This window comes from Nothobranchius furzeri, chromosome 17 (assembly GCF_043380555.1).
Source record: "Nothobranchius furzeri strain GRZ-AD chromosome 17, NfurGRZ-RIMD1, whole genome shotgun sequence".
NCBI classification, from domain to species: Eukaryota; Metazoa; Chordata; class Actinopteri; order Cyprinodontiformes; family Nothobranchiidae; genus Nothobranchius; species Nothobranchius furzeri.
Window position 1 is genome coordinate 48,362,615 of NC_091757.1, and position 16,031 is coordinate 48,378,645.

General features: G+C 42.9%; 1 protein-coding gene across 3 annotated transcripts in view; it reads left to right on the top strand.

Moving 5' to 3' along the window:
* Nucleotides 1-16,031, top strand: part of agtpbp1 (ATP/GTP binding carboxypeptidase 1) — a 53,479-nt gene that overhangs the window by 18,737 nt on the left and 18,711 nt on the right. For 2 of the 3 annotated variants that reach the window (XM_015972748.3, XM_015972750.3), the window contains 17 exons: nucleotides 673-740; nucleotides 1,124-1,187; nucleotides 1,481-1,627; nucleotides 6,061-6,192; nucleotides 6,292-6,385; nucleotides 6,541-6,578; nucleotides 6,808-7,016; nucleotides 7,095-7,272; nucleotides 7,398-7,492; nucleotides 7,759-7,875; nucleotides 9,228-9,973; nucleotides 11,940-12,023; nucleotides 12,156-12,245; nucleotides 13,200-13,348; nucleotides 13,486-13,573; nucleotides 14,071-14,215; nucleotides 14,299-14,449. In XM_015972748.3, coding sequence (XP_015828234.1) covers nucleotides 673-740; nucleotides 1,124-1,187; nucleotides 1,481-1,627; nucleotides 6,061-6,192; nucleotides 6,292-6,385; nucleotides 6,541-6,578; nucleotides 6,808-7,016; nucleotides 7,095-7,272; nucleotides 7,398-7,492; nucleotides 7,759-7,875; nucleotides 9,228-9,973; nucleotides 11,940-12,023; nucleotides 12,156-12,245; nucleotides 13,200-13,348; nucleotides 13,486-13,573; nucleotides 14,071-14,215; nucleotides 14,299-14,449 — 2,595 coding nt within the window. The remainder of the gene's footprint in view (nucleotides 1-672; nucleotides 741-1,123; nucleotides 1,188-1,480; nucleotides 1,628-6,060; nucleotides 6,193-6,291; nucleotides 6,386-6,540; nucleotides 6,579-6,807; nucleotides 7,017-7,094; nucleotides 7,273-7,397; nucleotides 7,493-7,758; nucleotides 7,876-9,227; nucleotides 9,974-11,939; nucleotides 12,024-12,155; nucleotides 12,246-13,199; nucleotides 13,349-13,485; nucleotides 13,574-14,070; nucleotides 14,216-14,298; nucleotides 14,450-16,031) is intronic. The other variant, XM_070546123.1, reaches the window with a different exon arrangement.

A 16,031-nucleotide genomic window follows, 5' to 3' on the forward strand; every position in this document is an offset into this window, starting at 1 on the left:
ATCATTAATTTGACTTTGAACTCCTTTTTTTTGTTCACCAAACAAAAGAATTGCTATGCCTTAGGTTTTTCAGTATGTATCTATATTATTTTTAATCCTGTTGAATGCATTTACCACACAATTTTTTTTCATGATCTACTTTGATGTTCTTGTTTTAGAAAGAACTAAACGTTGTGTTCTTGTCACTCAGTTTGAAACATTTTAACTTAAAGTCCACGCTCTGGTGGGGAGATGGTCAGAAGAAGGGGAGGGTATCTCATAGACTTCACAACCTTTTCCTAAGATAACGTATTCAAAAACTTTTAGTCATACCTAAAATTCACTGTAAAGGCTTGCCGTATGAGATATTGAAACTGAGTAGAGCAGTGAACAACTCATTGCTATGTAACGATATAATGGATTAGAGGTGTCCCGACCAGAGAATGAAGTCACTTTCCTTCTTTGTCTGCTGTAACGTGAGCCTCTCAGCTCCATGTTGTGGCAACTGGAATAATTGCAGTCCATGTTTTTGAATATGAGTCGTTCCTTTTAGAAATTGAAGCACTCAGCTGGAAAGAATCTTTCAGCTGTTGGCTCCCATTTGTTTTGGTTTCAGGTGTCTGGTTTTATGTGTGACCCTTAGAGATGTTCTGTTTACATATCTGAACAGTTTTACTTTATGGTCTGTTGCAGAGAAGAGTGGAAAAGAGGTGATGTCCAAAGGATCCTCTGGAATGGAGGTCATCTTGGCTTCACTGGAGGTCAGCTCACATCCGCTTTGAATGTCCTGTCACTGTGTAATACTGAAGCAACTGCTTCTGATGGATAAGCCTGTTTATTTAAGCCAATGTGTCACCAGGCTGTGACTCTTGGTGACTAGTTGGAGACACTAAATTGCATGAAAACAAGGTCATTCTCAGTGGAAATCATGTTTTCAGTCATTTTTTCTGCAAAGAAAATAGATTTTTTCTGGTCTCAGTGGATGAATCTTTACTTAGGTTTAGGAGTTCTGCAGGTAATGTCACACCAATCAAAACGGATTAATTACACGAAAAGCTTTAATTAGAGGCAAACATGCAGATTTGAACTATTTGGTGTAATGCCTGTATCACCTTGACAAGTGTGTCGTTTGTGATTTTGACAGAACAGCAGGGATGTCCAGACCACCCTAACCATCTTGAGCATCCTCACTGAGCTGCTAACTGTTGGTGAGAAGTCTTAACTCTTGTTTTTGTCTGACAAAAATCTAAAATTTAGAAATATGATAAATCGTATGCATTATACATTTATTTATAGCTGTAAATAAGTAAAGTGCAAAGAAATGATCTGTTTTCTCAAAGCGTGTAAAGCTTAATTTGACCTCTCCATTAATGATGCGGTGGTAAATTGTGAATTCAGCAGCGACTGATAGGATCAGGGTTTTGCCAAGAGGTTCTAATCGTGTCCTGAATTAAGTTTCATTATATCTAATGCTGTTCTATTCCTGGTTTTCCTGTCTTAGGCAGAGGCCGCAGAGTGGGCGTGTTTGTCTCCAAAGGAGGAACTGGAGTATTATTCCAGATTCTGGTCAATGCCAGTAAAGAGTTTCCTCCCAGTGAGGAACTCATGCTGCAGCTTCACTCACTGCTGGCTAAGGTTGGCCCAAAAGGTATTTTATTGTCACAGTTGAACCACGCAAACATTTAGAGATCAGTTCAATCTGAGACATTTCAGATGTGCCTGTTTATCTGACTTTATTTTATCTGGGTAGAAAAAGCTGTTGTTAAGGGTACCCAGATCAAGACCCATGCCATGTAGCTGAGTTTTTGTAAAACCAAATGTCCTGCTCCGTCTATCCAGGGTTTCCCCCAGCGCTTTATAAGCCTGGCGGCCTGCCAGGCTTTGCTTGGTCACCCGCCAGGCTAAGCGTCATGCCCCGCCCCCCTCTCCGACCCTACCATGTTCGCTGACACGAACGGCGCACGGCAGTGAAATAAAAGTAGGGCCCTCCATCAGCTGATACTGGTGAGAGACAGCAGCGGATTGTGTGCACGTGCACGCCCCCCCCCGCGCTGTCTCGGACAAGCAACGGAAAGGACTGTCAGCTTCACACACACACACTAGAGGTGGGAAAAATGATCGATTCTAAGATGCATCGCGATTCAGCCGTGCACGATTCCGCATCGATGCAGCAACGTGACATAATGAGATTCTCTCCCTATGTCTATGTCGGGGGTCGGCAACCGCGGCTCTGGAGCCGCATGCGGCTCTTCCATCCATCTGATGCGGCTCTCTGTGCTTATAAAATATTGAATGGATATTTAAATAAAATGCTTTATATTTTACTGCATTAATTTTACATCTGTATGCTAATTCTAAACGTAAAGATTGTCTGCGTAAACCTGAACAGCTCCAACCCGGTCTTACTGTGAGACCGGGTTGACGCGTCACGCTTGTGCGTAATCATATCGGCGCATTCTGAGCTGACGAGGACGTGAGATTCTGGGATTCTCCTCAGACAGGCTCCTGGATGTGTCGCCACATTGGAGACAGGAACAAGCACTATTCAGCCAAAGTTTCATAATCAGGGAACATTTTCTAAGTGACAAGTCTCGCTTCAGTCGGAGGAATCTTCCTGCGCTCTGGTTCTGCGACGTGCTCCAAGCCCTCTCCACAACTTCAGCTCGCTGTGCGCCGTACGTACGCGCTGACAGTGAGCTGCGCTGAGCTCAGTGTCAAGCTCAGATGGGAATCATTTCTTAAGTGATTAGCTACATCTGCACGAAACGAATAAAGTGTCAGTTTGTCTGCATGCGTCGGGGTAGCTCTTTCTATTCTTTCTCCGTCAAAATAAACGGTTAAATACGGGAACTATCCGGTCAACACAAGTCCTGCTTTTAACTGTTCTGTTTTCCTGTGAAAATTGTTGCAAAGAGATATAATTTAACTTGATTAACACCAGAGCCAGGCGCACTGCGCCGTTATCTCCGTCACTGTAAATGAGGGAAAAACAAATTGATCGGATCCTTTTCCGACCTTCCCCACCTACAAAGTTTAATTACAACAATCAAACGTGACAGAGCCTGGATTTGTATCCTGAACAGTCTAAACATGTTTTAAAAAGAAACGTATGACAAAAGTGGCACCTGCTCAGTAAAACCACCAACAGGGTGAAAAATATCAAAATATTGTAGGCAGAGACGGGCTACAACTTCTGGATCCACTTTATATAAATCGTCTTATTGATTATCGTCTTATGAAAGATAACTCTGATGTACACGAGCGACCGGTACTGGCTGCTGTCTGAGGGTAGGCCCTGCCCACAACGCCGCGGCTGCTGCGGTGTTTTCTTTACTGTGGGAAACGGGTAATGATGGCTCTTTGATGGGAACAGGTTGCCGACTCCTGGTCTATGTCTATGCAGGACAATAAAGTTTTGAGGTTTTATAATTACTTCTGGGGGCAGAGTTGCAATGACATGTGCACTGCGTTGCCCTAGAAGCAATTGAACAGGGATACAGGGCCAACATTACCAGTAATCAAAGATGTACCCATTACATTTAAATCGGATGTCTGGGCTAATTTCGGTTTTGGGATCCTGGATGTGAAAGAATCACTTAACACAGTATTTGTTTACTATTTTTAAGTTCAGTAATATTCAATCTTAAAGCTGCTCTACCGAAAACATTATTTCTTATATTATTTAAGTCATTATAGGCAGCACACTTTAAACATTATTGCTCACTATAGTGAATAGATGAATGTTCTGTTTTTCAGGGATTTCTAAATCAAAAAGAAATTGAAAACTATTCTACTGTTTTTATTAAGTAATGAAAATTTTTGTGTGAAGAATCGTGATGCATTTCAGACTCAAATCGAATCGTTAGGCAGATAATCGGAATCGGATCGAATCGTGAGGCAGGTAGAGATGCACACCACTAACACACACGCTGTCACGGACGAGCAACAGAAAGGACCGTCAACTTCACACGCACGCACGCACGCACGCACGCACACACACACACACACACACACACACACGCTGTCACGGACGAGCAACGGAAAGGACCGTCAACTTCACACGCACGCACGCACGCACGCACACACACACACACACACACACACACACGCTGTCACGGACGAGCAACGGAAAGGACCGTCAACTTCACACACACACACACACACACACACACACACACACACACACACACACACAGGCACGCACGCTGTCACGGACGAGCAACGGAACTCGGAATTCATACACCAAGCCCTCCCCCCCTCTGACAGTCGGGTCCGCCAGGCTTTACTCGTGTTCTGGGGGAAACCCTGGTCCATCTATGAAAAAAATTAGTGTTCATGCCACCTTGTTTTCACTAAAACAATCTGGTGCCTGTAGGTGGCATAAGTTCTCCAAAACTTTGGCGTCTAAACAATTAGGTTGCACGCAATATCCGTCCTTAAAGTCGTCCTTCGCCTGTAGTCTTCTACACAGAGCAGCAATTGAGCTTGTAAAAACAAGTGAGTTTATACACGGACCACACGTGTGATGTTACAGCATTTTTTTGTCGCAGGCAGGGGTGTTGCAAAATCTAAGACCCCGGTTATTTACGTCCACAAGCAAATGCTGACAAGAGAGAATTTGCAAATCTCCACTTTGGTCAGAGCCCTCAGGAAAAAAAAAAAGTGGTGTATGTCTTTACTGTTGTGTGGATGAAGGACCAACGTGTAGAAAAATACACGGCTACAATTGTACAGGGTCTCACACCTTAAAACTCATGGTGCATACCTATATTTCATCCACCTTTGTTATTATAATTGTTACACAAAATGACTCGAACACCCTGCTCACCTATTCCCTGTGTGTTTCTTCTCTGGTTGCTCTTTGTGCTCTACTCTAAGTGATCCACAGAGCTGTTGGATATCTGGCTCCAAGGGCTTTAATTAAAAAATGAGTCAATCCAGTGAGATGTGATGTTGTGCAGAGGCATCGATCAGACAACAGAACTCCTAACATCTCTTGTAGGCCCAATATTAGGTGCTTCAGAGAAGATGGGTTGTAGATTGAGAGGATTTCTTTTAGCAGGCATAGGTCAGGTTGTGCTTCCTCAGATGTATGGGGTTGAGAGACGAGTTTGCTTTTGCTTCAAAGAATGACAACAGGTCACACACTCCACCATCACAATGCTTTGGTCTTTAAGAACAGCGACTTTAAGGGTGTGGATCGCTGAAAACCCATTTTTAAATGGTTATAATCGATCACTCAATCGGTTTTTCATGCAGGCTGAATGTGAAAATAGTCTCCTACACCTATCTCCTGCTTTAGCTTCTGATAGAAAATAGATGGTGAAACTCTAGGATTTGAAAAGCCTGGGAACTCTCCTATTCAAATAACCCCACCCCCTGAGAATTCTAACCGAGCCAATCAGCGCTGAGCAGTGTACGTCACACACCACAACGCCGAGTTTGTCATAAACATGGCGACTGAAGCGGAGTTCGCTACGGCTCTTTCCTCTGTTCTAAATTACTTGGACATGTCTTTAAAACAACAAGAAGTAGAAGCAATAAAAGCCATTATGCTAAAGAAAGATGTTTGCGCTGTCGCCAGACGCCATTTTTGACTACAGCTGAGAAACTACAGCGTTGCACAGTACAGTCGGCATTTCTGTCTTTTTTCTGATTGGTTATTTTTGAGCTGGCTAGTCCCGCCCCTGAAGTGCCTCTCTGCCTGTGAGTTACCGGACTCTTTCTCTGTGCAGAATTCAACAGAGGACGAGCCTGGCAGGCCAGGCTAATTCATTCCTACTAGAGACCACTGCAAATGTATTGATATCATAACATTTTCCTCCAGTTTGTATTAAAAAGTATGCTAACTGGTCCAGTTTGTCTGGGTCCTGCTTGTTTTTAATATTTCTCTGCTCCAACACACATGATTTGAACCAATGGGTGACTAAACGGCTTCTGCTGAAGAAGTAAATTAACTAATGAATCAGGTGAGTTGAAGCAGGGAAACAACTAAAACATGCAGGAATGGACACAACTGGTTTAAGAAATCAAATCAAATAAACACATCATGTTCACTATTGTGTAATCTTGTTTGTTCAGACAGAAAGTTTGGAATGAAGGCACGTTTAAGCGGCGCTCTAAACGTCACCATCAACTTAATGAAACGAAATCTACTGAATACAAAACTACTCCTGCCCTGTCTGCAGGTGCTCAGGGTTTACGCCACCAGCTGTAAGTAGAAGAAACAGATTTGTCGGAGCTGAACTAAACATATTTGATGTTCCTAACTCTCTTTTTTCCTGCTTATTTTCTTTGTCTGTTTATGCAAAGCTGTGAATGCAATTTCATTGGGGAAGAATGGCGTGGTGGAGCTTATGTTCAAGGTTATCGCACCGTACAGCAAGAAGAACACGAGCCTATTAAAGTGAGTGTCCCGCTATTACAGCCAATCATGTCCGAGTTATAGAAGGAACCAGGAGCCTCAGCCTAGGCTGCATCACCAACAGCGTTTATGGAGCTTCTGTCACTGACGTCTGTCCGACAGTCTTTAACCCGTTTGCCCTGTTTCAAAATCAACAGGGTAGCTCTGGACGCACTGGGAGCTCTGCTCAAATCCAGTGAGTCTAAAATCTTTACGCAGTACTTCTGTTTTCATTCTCGCCTTCATAAACTTTTCTCTGAACTGAAAAACTTAATTCATAATTCAGATATTGAAATCTTCTGCTTTAATCTAAATATAATCTACACACTCTTTCATTTTTCATTCGTTAGACCGTTTAATATCTTATTTAACAGTGATTTTGGTGCCATTACTGTATCTGCGTCTTCATTTGCTCCCCTGTGCAGAAACAAATGCTCGTCGAGCGGTGGACGGTAACTTTGTTCCCGTCTTGCTTAATCTGTACCTGGACTGGCATCGCAATGACGCACGGCATCGCTATATGCTGATTCGTAAAGGGCTGCTGGTCTGCCTCAAAAACATCACTAACATCAAAGTTGGCAGGAAAGCCTTCTTTGAGGCCAACGGCATGAGGATTCTTTACAACTCATCTACTGTGAGTCAGAAAATATGATCAAGTGAGATTTACAGCAACCAGGGTGCAGCCGCTTTTTACTATTTCCTTTGTCTTTAGGAGTGCCTTCCAGTGCGGACTCTGGATCCTCTCGTCAACACTTCAAGTCTCATCATGAGGAAGTGTTTTCCTAAAAACCGCCTGCCTCTGCCGACTATCAAGTCGGCCTTTCACTTCCAGCTGCCTCACGTTCCCGCTGACGGGCCTGTGGCACAGCTGTACAGCCAGCTGCCTGGAGGTAAAACACAAACTCACCCACACTTCCTAATGGCTTCACACTAAACGCACGTTTCAGACCGTTTTAAACGTCCAGCTTACGCAGAGATCTAAGAACAGATGTGCGTCGGTATATGTTGTGTCCAGTGGACGATGTGGTGGATGAAAGTGACGATAACGAGGAGCCAGAGGCAGATTCGGATACAGAGAATGACGAAGATGAGAAGGACAATTGTAGTCTGGTGAGGACTTGCACTTGCATGTTTACATTACATGATGACATCACCTTTACTGGTATTAAAGATTTAAATCATTCTTTTCTGTGATGGTCATCTTGCTAGAAGCGGAAAAGCGCTTTTATTTGTATCTGCACTTCTTCTAGTCTCCAGCAGAGGGCAGCAGCAACTCATCAGCCAAAACACACTTTCACTAAACATCACCAACTTAAAGATACTTTTTGTTTATGTTAAAGTTTTACTTCTGTTTTTTTTTTCTCTCTGTTGAACAGAATGATGACATAGAAACAGACATTAACAAGCTACATCCCAAAAGGTCCATCGGCCGTTCGTTTGAGGAGTTGAAGTTCTATAAGAAATTTTTCTCAGAGTTGTTTGAAGATTTTCAGGTAAGTAGTTTCACAAGCAGATGTTTTTGTTCGTTTAATGATTCAAATTATTTCATGGTAAATGGCCTGTAGTTGATATAGCGCCTTCTAGAGTCCTGGAACCCCCCAAGGCGCTTTACAACACAATCACTCATTCACCCATTCACACACACATTCACACACTTGTGGTGATGAGCTCCAGTGTAGCCACAGCTGCCCTGGGGCGCACTGACAGAGGCGAGGCTGCCGATCACTGGTGCCACCGGTCCCTCCGACCACCACCAGCAGGCAACGTGGGTTAAGTGTCTTGCCCAAGGACACAACGACAGCGACAGACTGAGCGGGGCTCGAACCTGCAACCTTCTGATTGTGGGGCGAGCCCTTAACTCCTTTGCCACCGTCGCTCCATTCATGTCATACTTGATAACTTAATTTGGAATTTTTTGAGTAAAGAAACAAATTTCGGTGTTTAGCCTGCATCAGTGGCCTAGTGGTAGAGTGTCCACCCTGAGACTGGGAGATCAGGCTTCGATTCCTGGTCGGGTCATACCAAAGACTTTGAAAACATGGGACCCAATGCCTCCCTGCTTGACACTCAGCATTAAGGGGTTGGATCGGGGGGTTAAACCACCAAATGGTTCCTGAGTTTGGCTGTGTCTGCAGCTCACCGCTCCCCCAGGGGATGGGTCAGATGCCGAGAATAAGTTTCACGCACACATCAGTGTGACAACTGATGGGACTTTGACTTTGATCTAGGAGGATAAACAATGAGATCTGATTCACAGTGTACAGTAATCCCTCGTTTATCGCGGTAGATGCGTTCCAGACCTGGCCGCGATAGGTGAAAATCCGCGAAGTAGGGACTCCCAGCATGCCCCTCGCGGGGATTCCCTCCACGTCGCACCTACGTCACAAACCGCGGCTATAAACGGAAGTCGCCTTTCCAGCTCACCACTCAGTCATCGTTTCTTCAGATTCATGATCAGAGTTTCCAACCTACCGATCAATCCAACGAACTATCAGCTGAAACTCTAATGGGCCATTCCCATCTGTACCGGGTCGGCCCGGGCCGGGTAGCCCCTTGTCGGCCCCAGCCTGGCCCGGTTGATTCCACACATCCTTGTCTTAAGCCCATGTGGGCTGATTATACCCACCTATCAGAGGCTTGCTCTAATGGAAGGTGTGAATTTGCTGTCAGCAGTGGGTGTGTTGGCCCTGGTCGGCCTGAAGCAGACCCCCTCGAGTAGAGGGCTGACATAAATATTAATTTTGTTATTTTTCACTTGTGTGATTCTAAATGACAAAAAAATGAAGCTTAATGACTGACCTGCTGAAAACTAACTGCTCCTTAAAGAAATGCGTTGTTCTTACAGCGCTACGACTTTGAGTGCTCAAAGAGTCTCTCAACATCTTCATCAGCATCCCTCTCCTCATCATCGACTCGGGTCGCGCGGCCAATCGCTCTGCCTGCAGCTTCATCCCAAAAGCAAATCTCACCAAACTCTCAGGAGGATTTCAACTTTGTCAAAAGACTTCACACTCAGCAGTCTCCTTCCACTCCTGCTTCTACCACAACTGCTCCTCAAACACCTATAGACCTGGATTCAATCCATATTAATAAGGATGAAGATAAAAAAGAGGACGCCAAGTTTCCTTCTCCAGATGGACAAACCATTTCAGCCACCTTCTGCAGGTCCCCAGAACAGGAACTCATACACCCACTGGAGTGTGTATCTTTAGAGGACAAAGGAAATCTGAGAGCAGAAGTTGGATCAGAAAGAGTGAAACAAGAAGGGTCTCCAGTCAACAATACGAGGCACATACAGTCACCTTTGCTCTTAGGGGGTATCCCTACCCGTCGTGTGGGAGGAGGCGGGAGTAACTGGGGTTCAGACTGTGGCTCAGAGGGCACCGAGGATGAATCAGGGGAAGGAGCAGTCCTTGAGGTGCCGGACACGGCCCAGCTTCTTCCCCTGCATGATCCAGACCTTTACGTGGAGATGGTAAAGGAGACGTTTTCTGTCCCTCGATACGCTGAAGTGGCTTACCCCGACTACTTTGGTCATGTTGCTCCAACATCTAAGGAACCTCTTCTGGAGAGACTCTACGGTGTTCAGAGGTGAGGATTAGCAAAAAACAAAGTGTGTTTCTTTTGTTTGAACAGCATTATGAATAATGTTAGGAATGTGCAGCATTCAATAGTTTTCTCGTTTTCTCATAAACACCTTTTTAGCTCCTGACATTTAAAAAAAAATAAAAACACGTTTTGCAATTATTATGATATTTTTTAAACACATTTTACTAACAGAAGTAATTTGGTTATAATGAGTAGTAATTTATCCCTGAGGGATGATCCTTAAATCTGCTATAGCAAATTTGCAAACAAGCTAGGTTTTGAACACAAACACGGTTATGGAAAACTCACCCCTCCCCTCTGGTATCTTCCCTGGGACGCTTCTGCTGGAACCGGAAACTCGCGATGTCTGAGGAAATGATGTAGTACTAAACACCAGTCGCCATTTTCTAGGTCCAAACGTATTTGTCCGTGACTTCAAGTGGTGTTTTTCTTTTTGGGACTCTGGTAGTTTGTCTTAAAGGGACTTTTCAGACTTTAGAATTTTTATGCTCGCGATTGCCCCCTCAGGCCAAAAGCGTGACGGCAGCTTCAATTGTAGGCTCGTGCATGAGGCGTGCATGCTGTACGTGCACACTGCTTAATGAAAATAACAGCTGAGACAGTCCCGTGTGTGTGTGTGTGTGGCCCGGAGGACAGAAGAACACAGCAAATTAATAAACATAATGTGCCTCTGTCTCTGCAGCTGCACTTTCTTGTTGGCCGCCGAAAGTGCAGTGTGTGAGTGTGTGTGTGTGTGTGTGTGTGTGTGTGTGTGGTCCAGAGGACTGAGGACAGGAGAACACGCAGCTAATAATTAAATAATTTGGTTCTGTACCTTTCTCTTCAGCACAACCGACAAAGGTTTATGATGGGACAGTCCTCCTGCATGCTCAGATCATTCCCTTCCTTTGCTTGAAAAATTGTTCCAAAATGAAAGTTGAACCCACATCTTTTTTATTTGTCAACTCAATGCCGTTCGGCGAGTCTCAAATAAAAATTTGGGCATCTTACTGTAAAAAAATATACCATTAATGTAAAAAAGAAACTCCAAATAAATTATGTTCACACCCGGAATCAAACCCAAGTCTTCTGCATGAGAGTCAGCCATCTTGCTAGGTGAGCTAAAGCACCAGTAACATTCAACGTATCAGTAACATTTATATCCTTGATGACAGCTGAAATGACGTCAATCCAAAGAACGGTTCGAAGCAAAAATGGCTATTTTGTTGCTAATTTGCAGGAAATATCTAGAAGAAAGTTCTACAGAAAGTAGCTAAGGGTCCTCAGAAATGTAGCTAGGTTCATCACTAAGCGTTAGGAACAGTGACAAAGTCGCTGAGTTGGCACTATCTCTCTCTCTGCTGCTAAAGCTATGGATAGCAAACGCTACGGGCGATGCCTGAGCGTGAACGTGCATGAAGCAGTCTGCTCGACCCGAGCATCTCTCTTTTTCTGTGATTTTACAGAAAAACAATCAATCACAGTAAAAATGCCAGTGCTCATTCTACAGGACCAGGGCATTGCAGGAGAATGTATGAAGAAGAAATTTATTATTTCTATACATGTTTTAGCTGTCAAACTTCCTTATGGTCCCTTTAAAGTTGAAGTGGTGGCATTCAACAGTTTCTCCTTCTCTGATATTATTGAACTGTGAACCTCTCACACCAGTGGTGTTCTACTATTAAATACGAGAGTGTGTAATGAATAGAGGACCCAGGAAAGTGCAGAAGTACAGCGGTTCGGCAAGACTGACAACCGGATGGTCCAATAGTTGCTTTTGGTCCAAACGTGTTATTGGCAGGGGGTTTTAGACAAATGCGAGAGAACCACTTAATTAATTTTTTGCATTTTGTTTAATCTCCACTGTATATTTATAGCTATACGATGTGAGAATGTTAAGAGGCATGAAAAAAAATTTTGAAGCTAATTTGTTTTCCAAGTTTGCCAAATTTTGTGTTCAACTCTGCAGGTCAAAGATATTTCAGGACATTGAACGGTTGATCCATCCTAATGACATTCTGGATAAAGTAGTTTATGACCTGGACATTCCCAGGTCAGTTCATCTCAATAAGCAAATGAAGCAAAACATTTTCTCTTAACATTTTATTAGCTTGTTTTGTAGTACTGACTGGAAAACCTCTGATAATTACCTTTGTAGAGTTGTTCCTCTTAAATATTGTTTCAGTTGTCCCGTGGTTGAAGACAGTGGCGAATCGCTAAAGTTCAACTCCCAGTTTGAGTCGGGCAACCTCAGGAAGGCTGTTCAAGTTAGAAAGTAAGTATAAAGACAATAATAATGAGTAATGTTGATGATTTGACTCATATTTACAGTTCATTCTAAGTTTGGACAAAATTATTGACCATCAGAGATAGTCCAAGCCCTTCGTTGATCATTTTTTCATTAAGGATTGTTTTTTTTTAGTCCTGTGAATTAATCTTGCAGATAGGACATTACCAATTACCACCTCAAATCAGCCTCTATTTTGCAACACGTTTTCTATGTACGTACACATAGTTAAATTCTTTTGATTCCAATTTTAAAAGGCAATCATGGATAGAACCACAAAAGTAGATGCAGTAAACACTTTTGTCACACCACTCGCAAACTCTAAATAATGTGTAGTCGCTAGTTGAAGCCCATATAATTGACTCTATAGAGCCGTCTTGAGCAAAAAACCTTTTTACATTCACAAGGGTCCAATCAATGTCCTCCAAAGCATAGTTGGTTTACAATTCTTACGTCCAACATAAAATACTGCTGAAAAATTAATTAATTTTTTCCTTTGGATGCATCTCTTTCTCATCATAATCTCCATTTGCATCTTCATATTAACTTCAAAGTTCTGAGCGACATCTTACTGATCCACAGGTGAAGCGTGATGAGGCAAAATCAGCTATTGGCTGATAGGTCAGAGGTCCCGCCCCCGTTATCATTCGTGTGGCTGAAACTAATGTCGGTGTGGAATGTTAGTAGAGTAGATGCATCAATGAAATTCTGAAAATAAGGAAATCTCACGTGGACACCTCGTGGTCTGCTTTTCCAAACCGATCTAAATGACTGTGATTGGTGGATCGCTGTGTGCAGTCAGTGTGCGTCAGGCCCACACAACGTCTAAATGTCACCTGCAAGATTATATCGTCGATCATCATTCTTTGGACTAACCGATGTCGCTTGAAAGCCTTTTATGCATTATATCGCCCAACTTTAGTTCATATCATGTTTCTCCAGATACGAGTACGATCTGGTGCTGAACGCAGACATCAACAGCAATCACTACCATCAGTGGTTCTACTTCGAAGTGAGTGGCATGCGTGTCGGAACAACCTATCGCTTCAACATCATCAACTGTGAGAAGTCCAACAGCCAGTTTAACTACGGTGAGATGCTCAACAGTCACCTGTGTCAGAACATTTGGCCTACTGAGTATTAGCATCACCAGTTTCAAATTATGTTTACCTAACATCAACGGTCACAGATTAACTACATCTGTGTGCGTACCTGCTCTCTTCTGCAGGCATGCAGGTGCTGATGTACTCTGTGCAAGAAGCCATCAGTGGCCGACCATGCTGGGTCAGGGCAGGAACAGACATCTGTTACTATAAGTAAGTACACTGACATTGTAGTAGCCCTGCACAAAGACTTATTATAGACAAAAGTCATAAAAGAAACTACACTTAGTATCATGGTTTCATGGGATGAGATCAGTTTAATGCATTAATGGAGTATCTTCTGTATTATTACATTTTATATACGCTATAGAGAACAGACTCGACTCTATAGTATATTTTATAGCCTGCTACATGGACAAAACTGGTTATGAGCTGGTATTAGTGGACTAAGTGCTCGATTGTTTTTCAAAATCCTTCTTTAGAAAGTGCACCCCTCCCTGCCACTTGCTCTCCACTCACATATCCTTCCTAAATAAAAATAACTTTCAAAAGTATTGATGGTGTCGTCCAATTTATTATCCGTCGATTGATTCTAATGCTCTATTTTAAAATTAGTTGCTTTTGGTAGAATTTGAGAAGAGCGTTATGTTGTAGCAGAAGTCTATAGCTGTACACCTAATGATGCAACATTTTGTATGATGTCTTCATAGGAATCATTTTGCAAGGAGTTCCATTGCAGCTGGTGGGCAGAAGGGAAAATCCTATTACACGCTGACCTTCAGCATCACCTTCAGCCATAAGGATGACGTCTGCTACTTTGCATATCATTACCCGTATACGTACTCCTCGCTGAAGGTGACACAGCTGCACCAGTGATTGTTTCACTTTGGAAACTCTTATCCTCTGGTGGGCTGACTCTAATTTGTCTTTGCATTCAGATGCATTTGTCCAAGCTGGAGGATTTGAGGACTCCTCGGATTTATCTGAGACAGGATGTGCTGTGTGAAACCCTCAGTGGGAATAGCTGTCCTCTTCTCACCATCACCGCCATGCCCGAGTCCAACTCAAACGATCACATCTGTCAGTTCAGTAAGTCACCAACTGCAGATCCAAAACATGCTGATTTTTTAAATCTACTGTAGGTTTTTGATCAGTGGCGGCTTGTCCACTTGTCTCACAGGAAGAGGAAGAAGAAGAAAATCACAAAATACAAAAAATAAAAAGCGTGAAAATCAAACTAAACAATCTATACATCATACAGGCTATAAGTACTGTGTATAATTTGCATTTAAGTGTAGTTTAAAAATGTTCTCTCACACTTTTACCACGACTGAAATGTCTTGTAACGTATTTCCTGTTTCTTTCGAGTGCAGCAATCTTTACCATAGACCTATGCTATAACTGGCACAGGTGTGCTGGATCCCCCTCAAAGAGCCTTTGGGCGCAGAGATTTCCGATCGGAGCATGCGTGGATCCGGAGTCTCAGATCAGGATGTTCACCTGGAACTCAGAGCCAATAGAATCACTTGTTGTTGAGTTATTTTTGGCTGGCTGTCGTATTAACCAATCACAGGAAGAGAAACACAATAAAACAGAAAATGACGGAATGTGGTGTCGGAGATTTGTAAACACTCTCCCGCAGATTAAAAAAAGTCCAAAACGGTCGGGAATCAGCTCATTGTGAATGAACCGAGTGGATTTGTTTTTACTATAACACGGATTATGACCATAAACTAGCAAAGAATGAATGCTTTTGACCTCATGAAATTAGCTTCTACTTATATTATTAGAAAGAGGAGAGTCTGGGCTTTAATTTAAATGGCTGCTTCTGTGGTTAGGATTACATAGCACTGTCACTATTGTGTGTTTTTCTCAATGTAGTGTCTTTACGGCCTGTTCATTTAAGCCGTTTTTACAGAACAGTGCTGTCAATTTGCTGCAACGCTGAAGCAGCATCAGACGCCTTAAGCCTTAAGTGATCAGACAGATAATTACCACATTGCTACAACATGAAGCAGGACGAATGCCACAAAGTTCACGCATTGCCATGCTGGCATGGTGCATTTATAACACACACCGTTGCGGTAATATTACGGCGATTTGCCGGCAAGGGTGTGTCTTGTATAAAGGGTTTAGTTGTTTATTGTTGGCGTTGGGTTTTGTTGAGGTAAAAAGACGAGCCTCTTCCCGTTATGTTCGTGTGCACTTGGCATATATTTGTGGGTATTAAACATTATTTTGAAACAACTTTGTTACCGAAAGTGCTTGTGGACCTGGCACCAGTACGTCAGGTTCAAGTTGTGTGATGCATAAGAATGGTAATTTGGTGTCCCCTAGTGGTGATATGTGGTTAGAGCACATCTGAAAACAATGCATTCCACCAAAAAACAAATTAACTAGCTGCCACTTTTAGATATAAGATGATGCAACCGTCTTTAATGATGAAAAACAGATGAACTACGTAAAATTCTGTGGAGAGAGGTATTAATTCTGACAGGTTATTTTAAAAGGATGGTCCAGAATTTGAGTTGTTCTGTAAAAACATGGCAAAATGGACAGGATTTCTATGCAGAAGGATTTTTGGAAGAATTGTTGTCACCTGGGTCATGTTGTGTTTATTGTCACACAAGACAAATCGAACCGACAAACTGATTTCATGCTCAGGATGAAA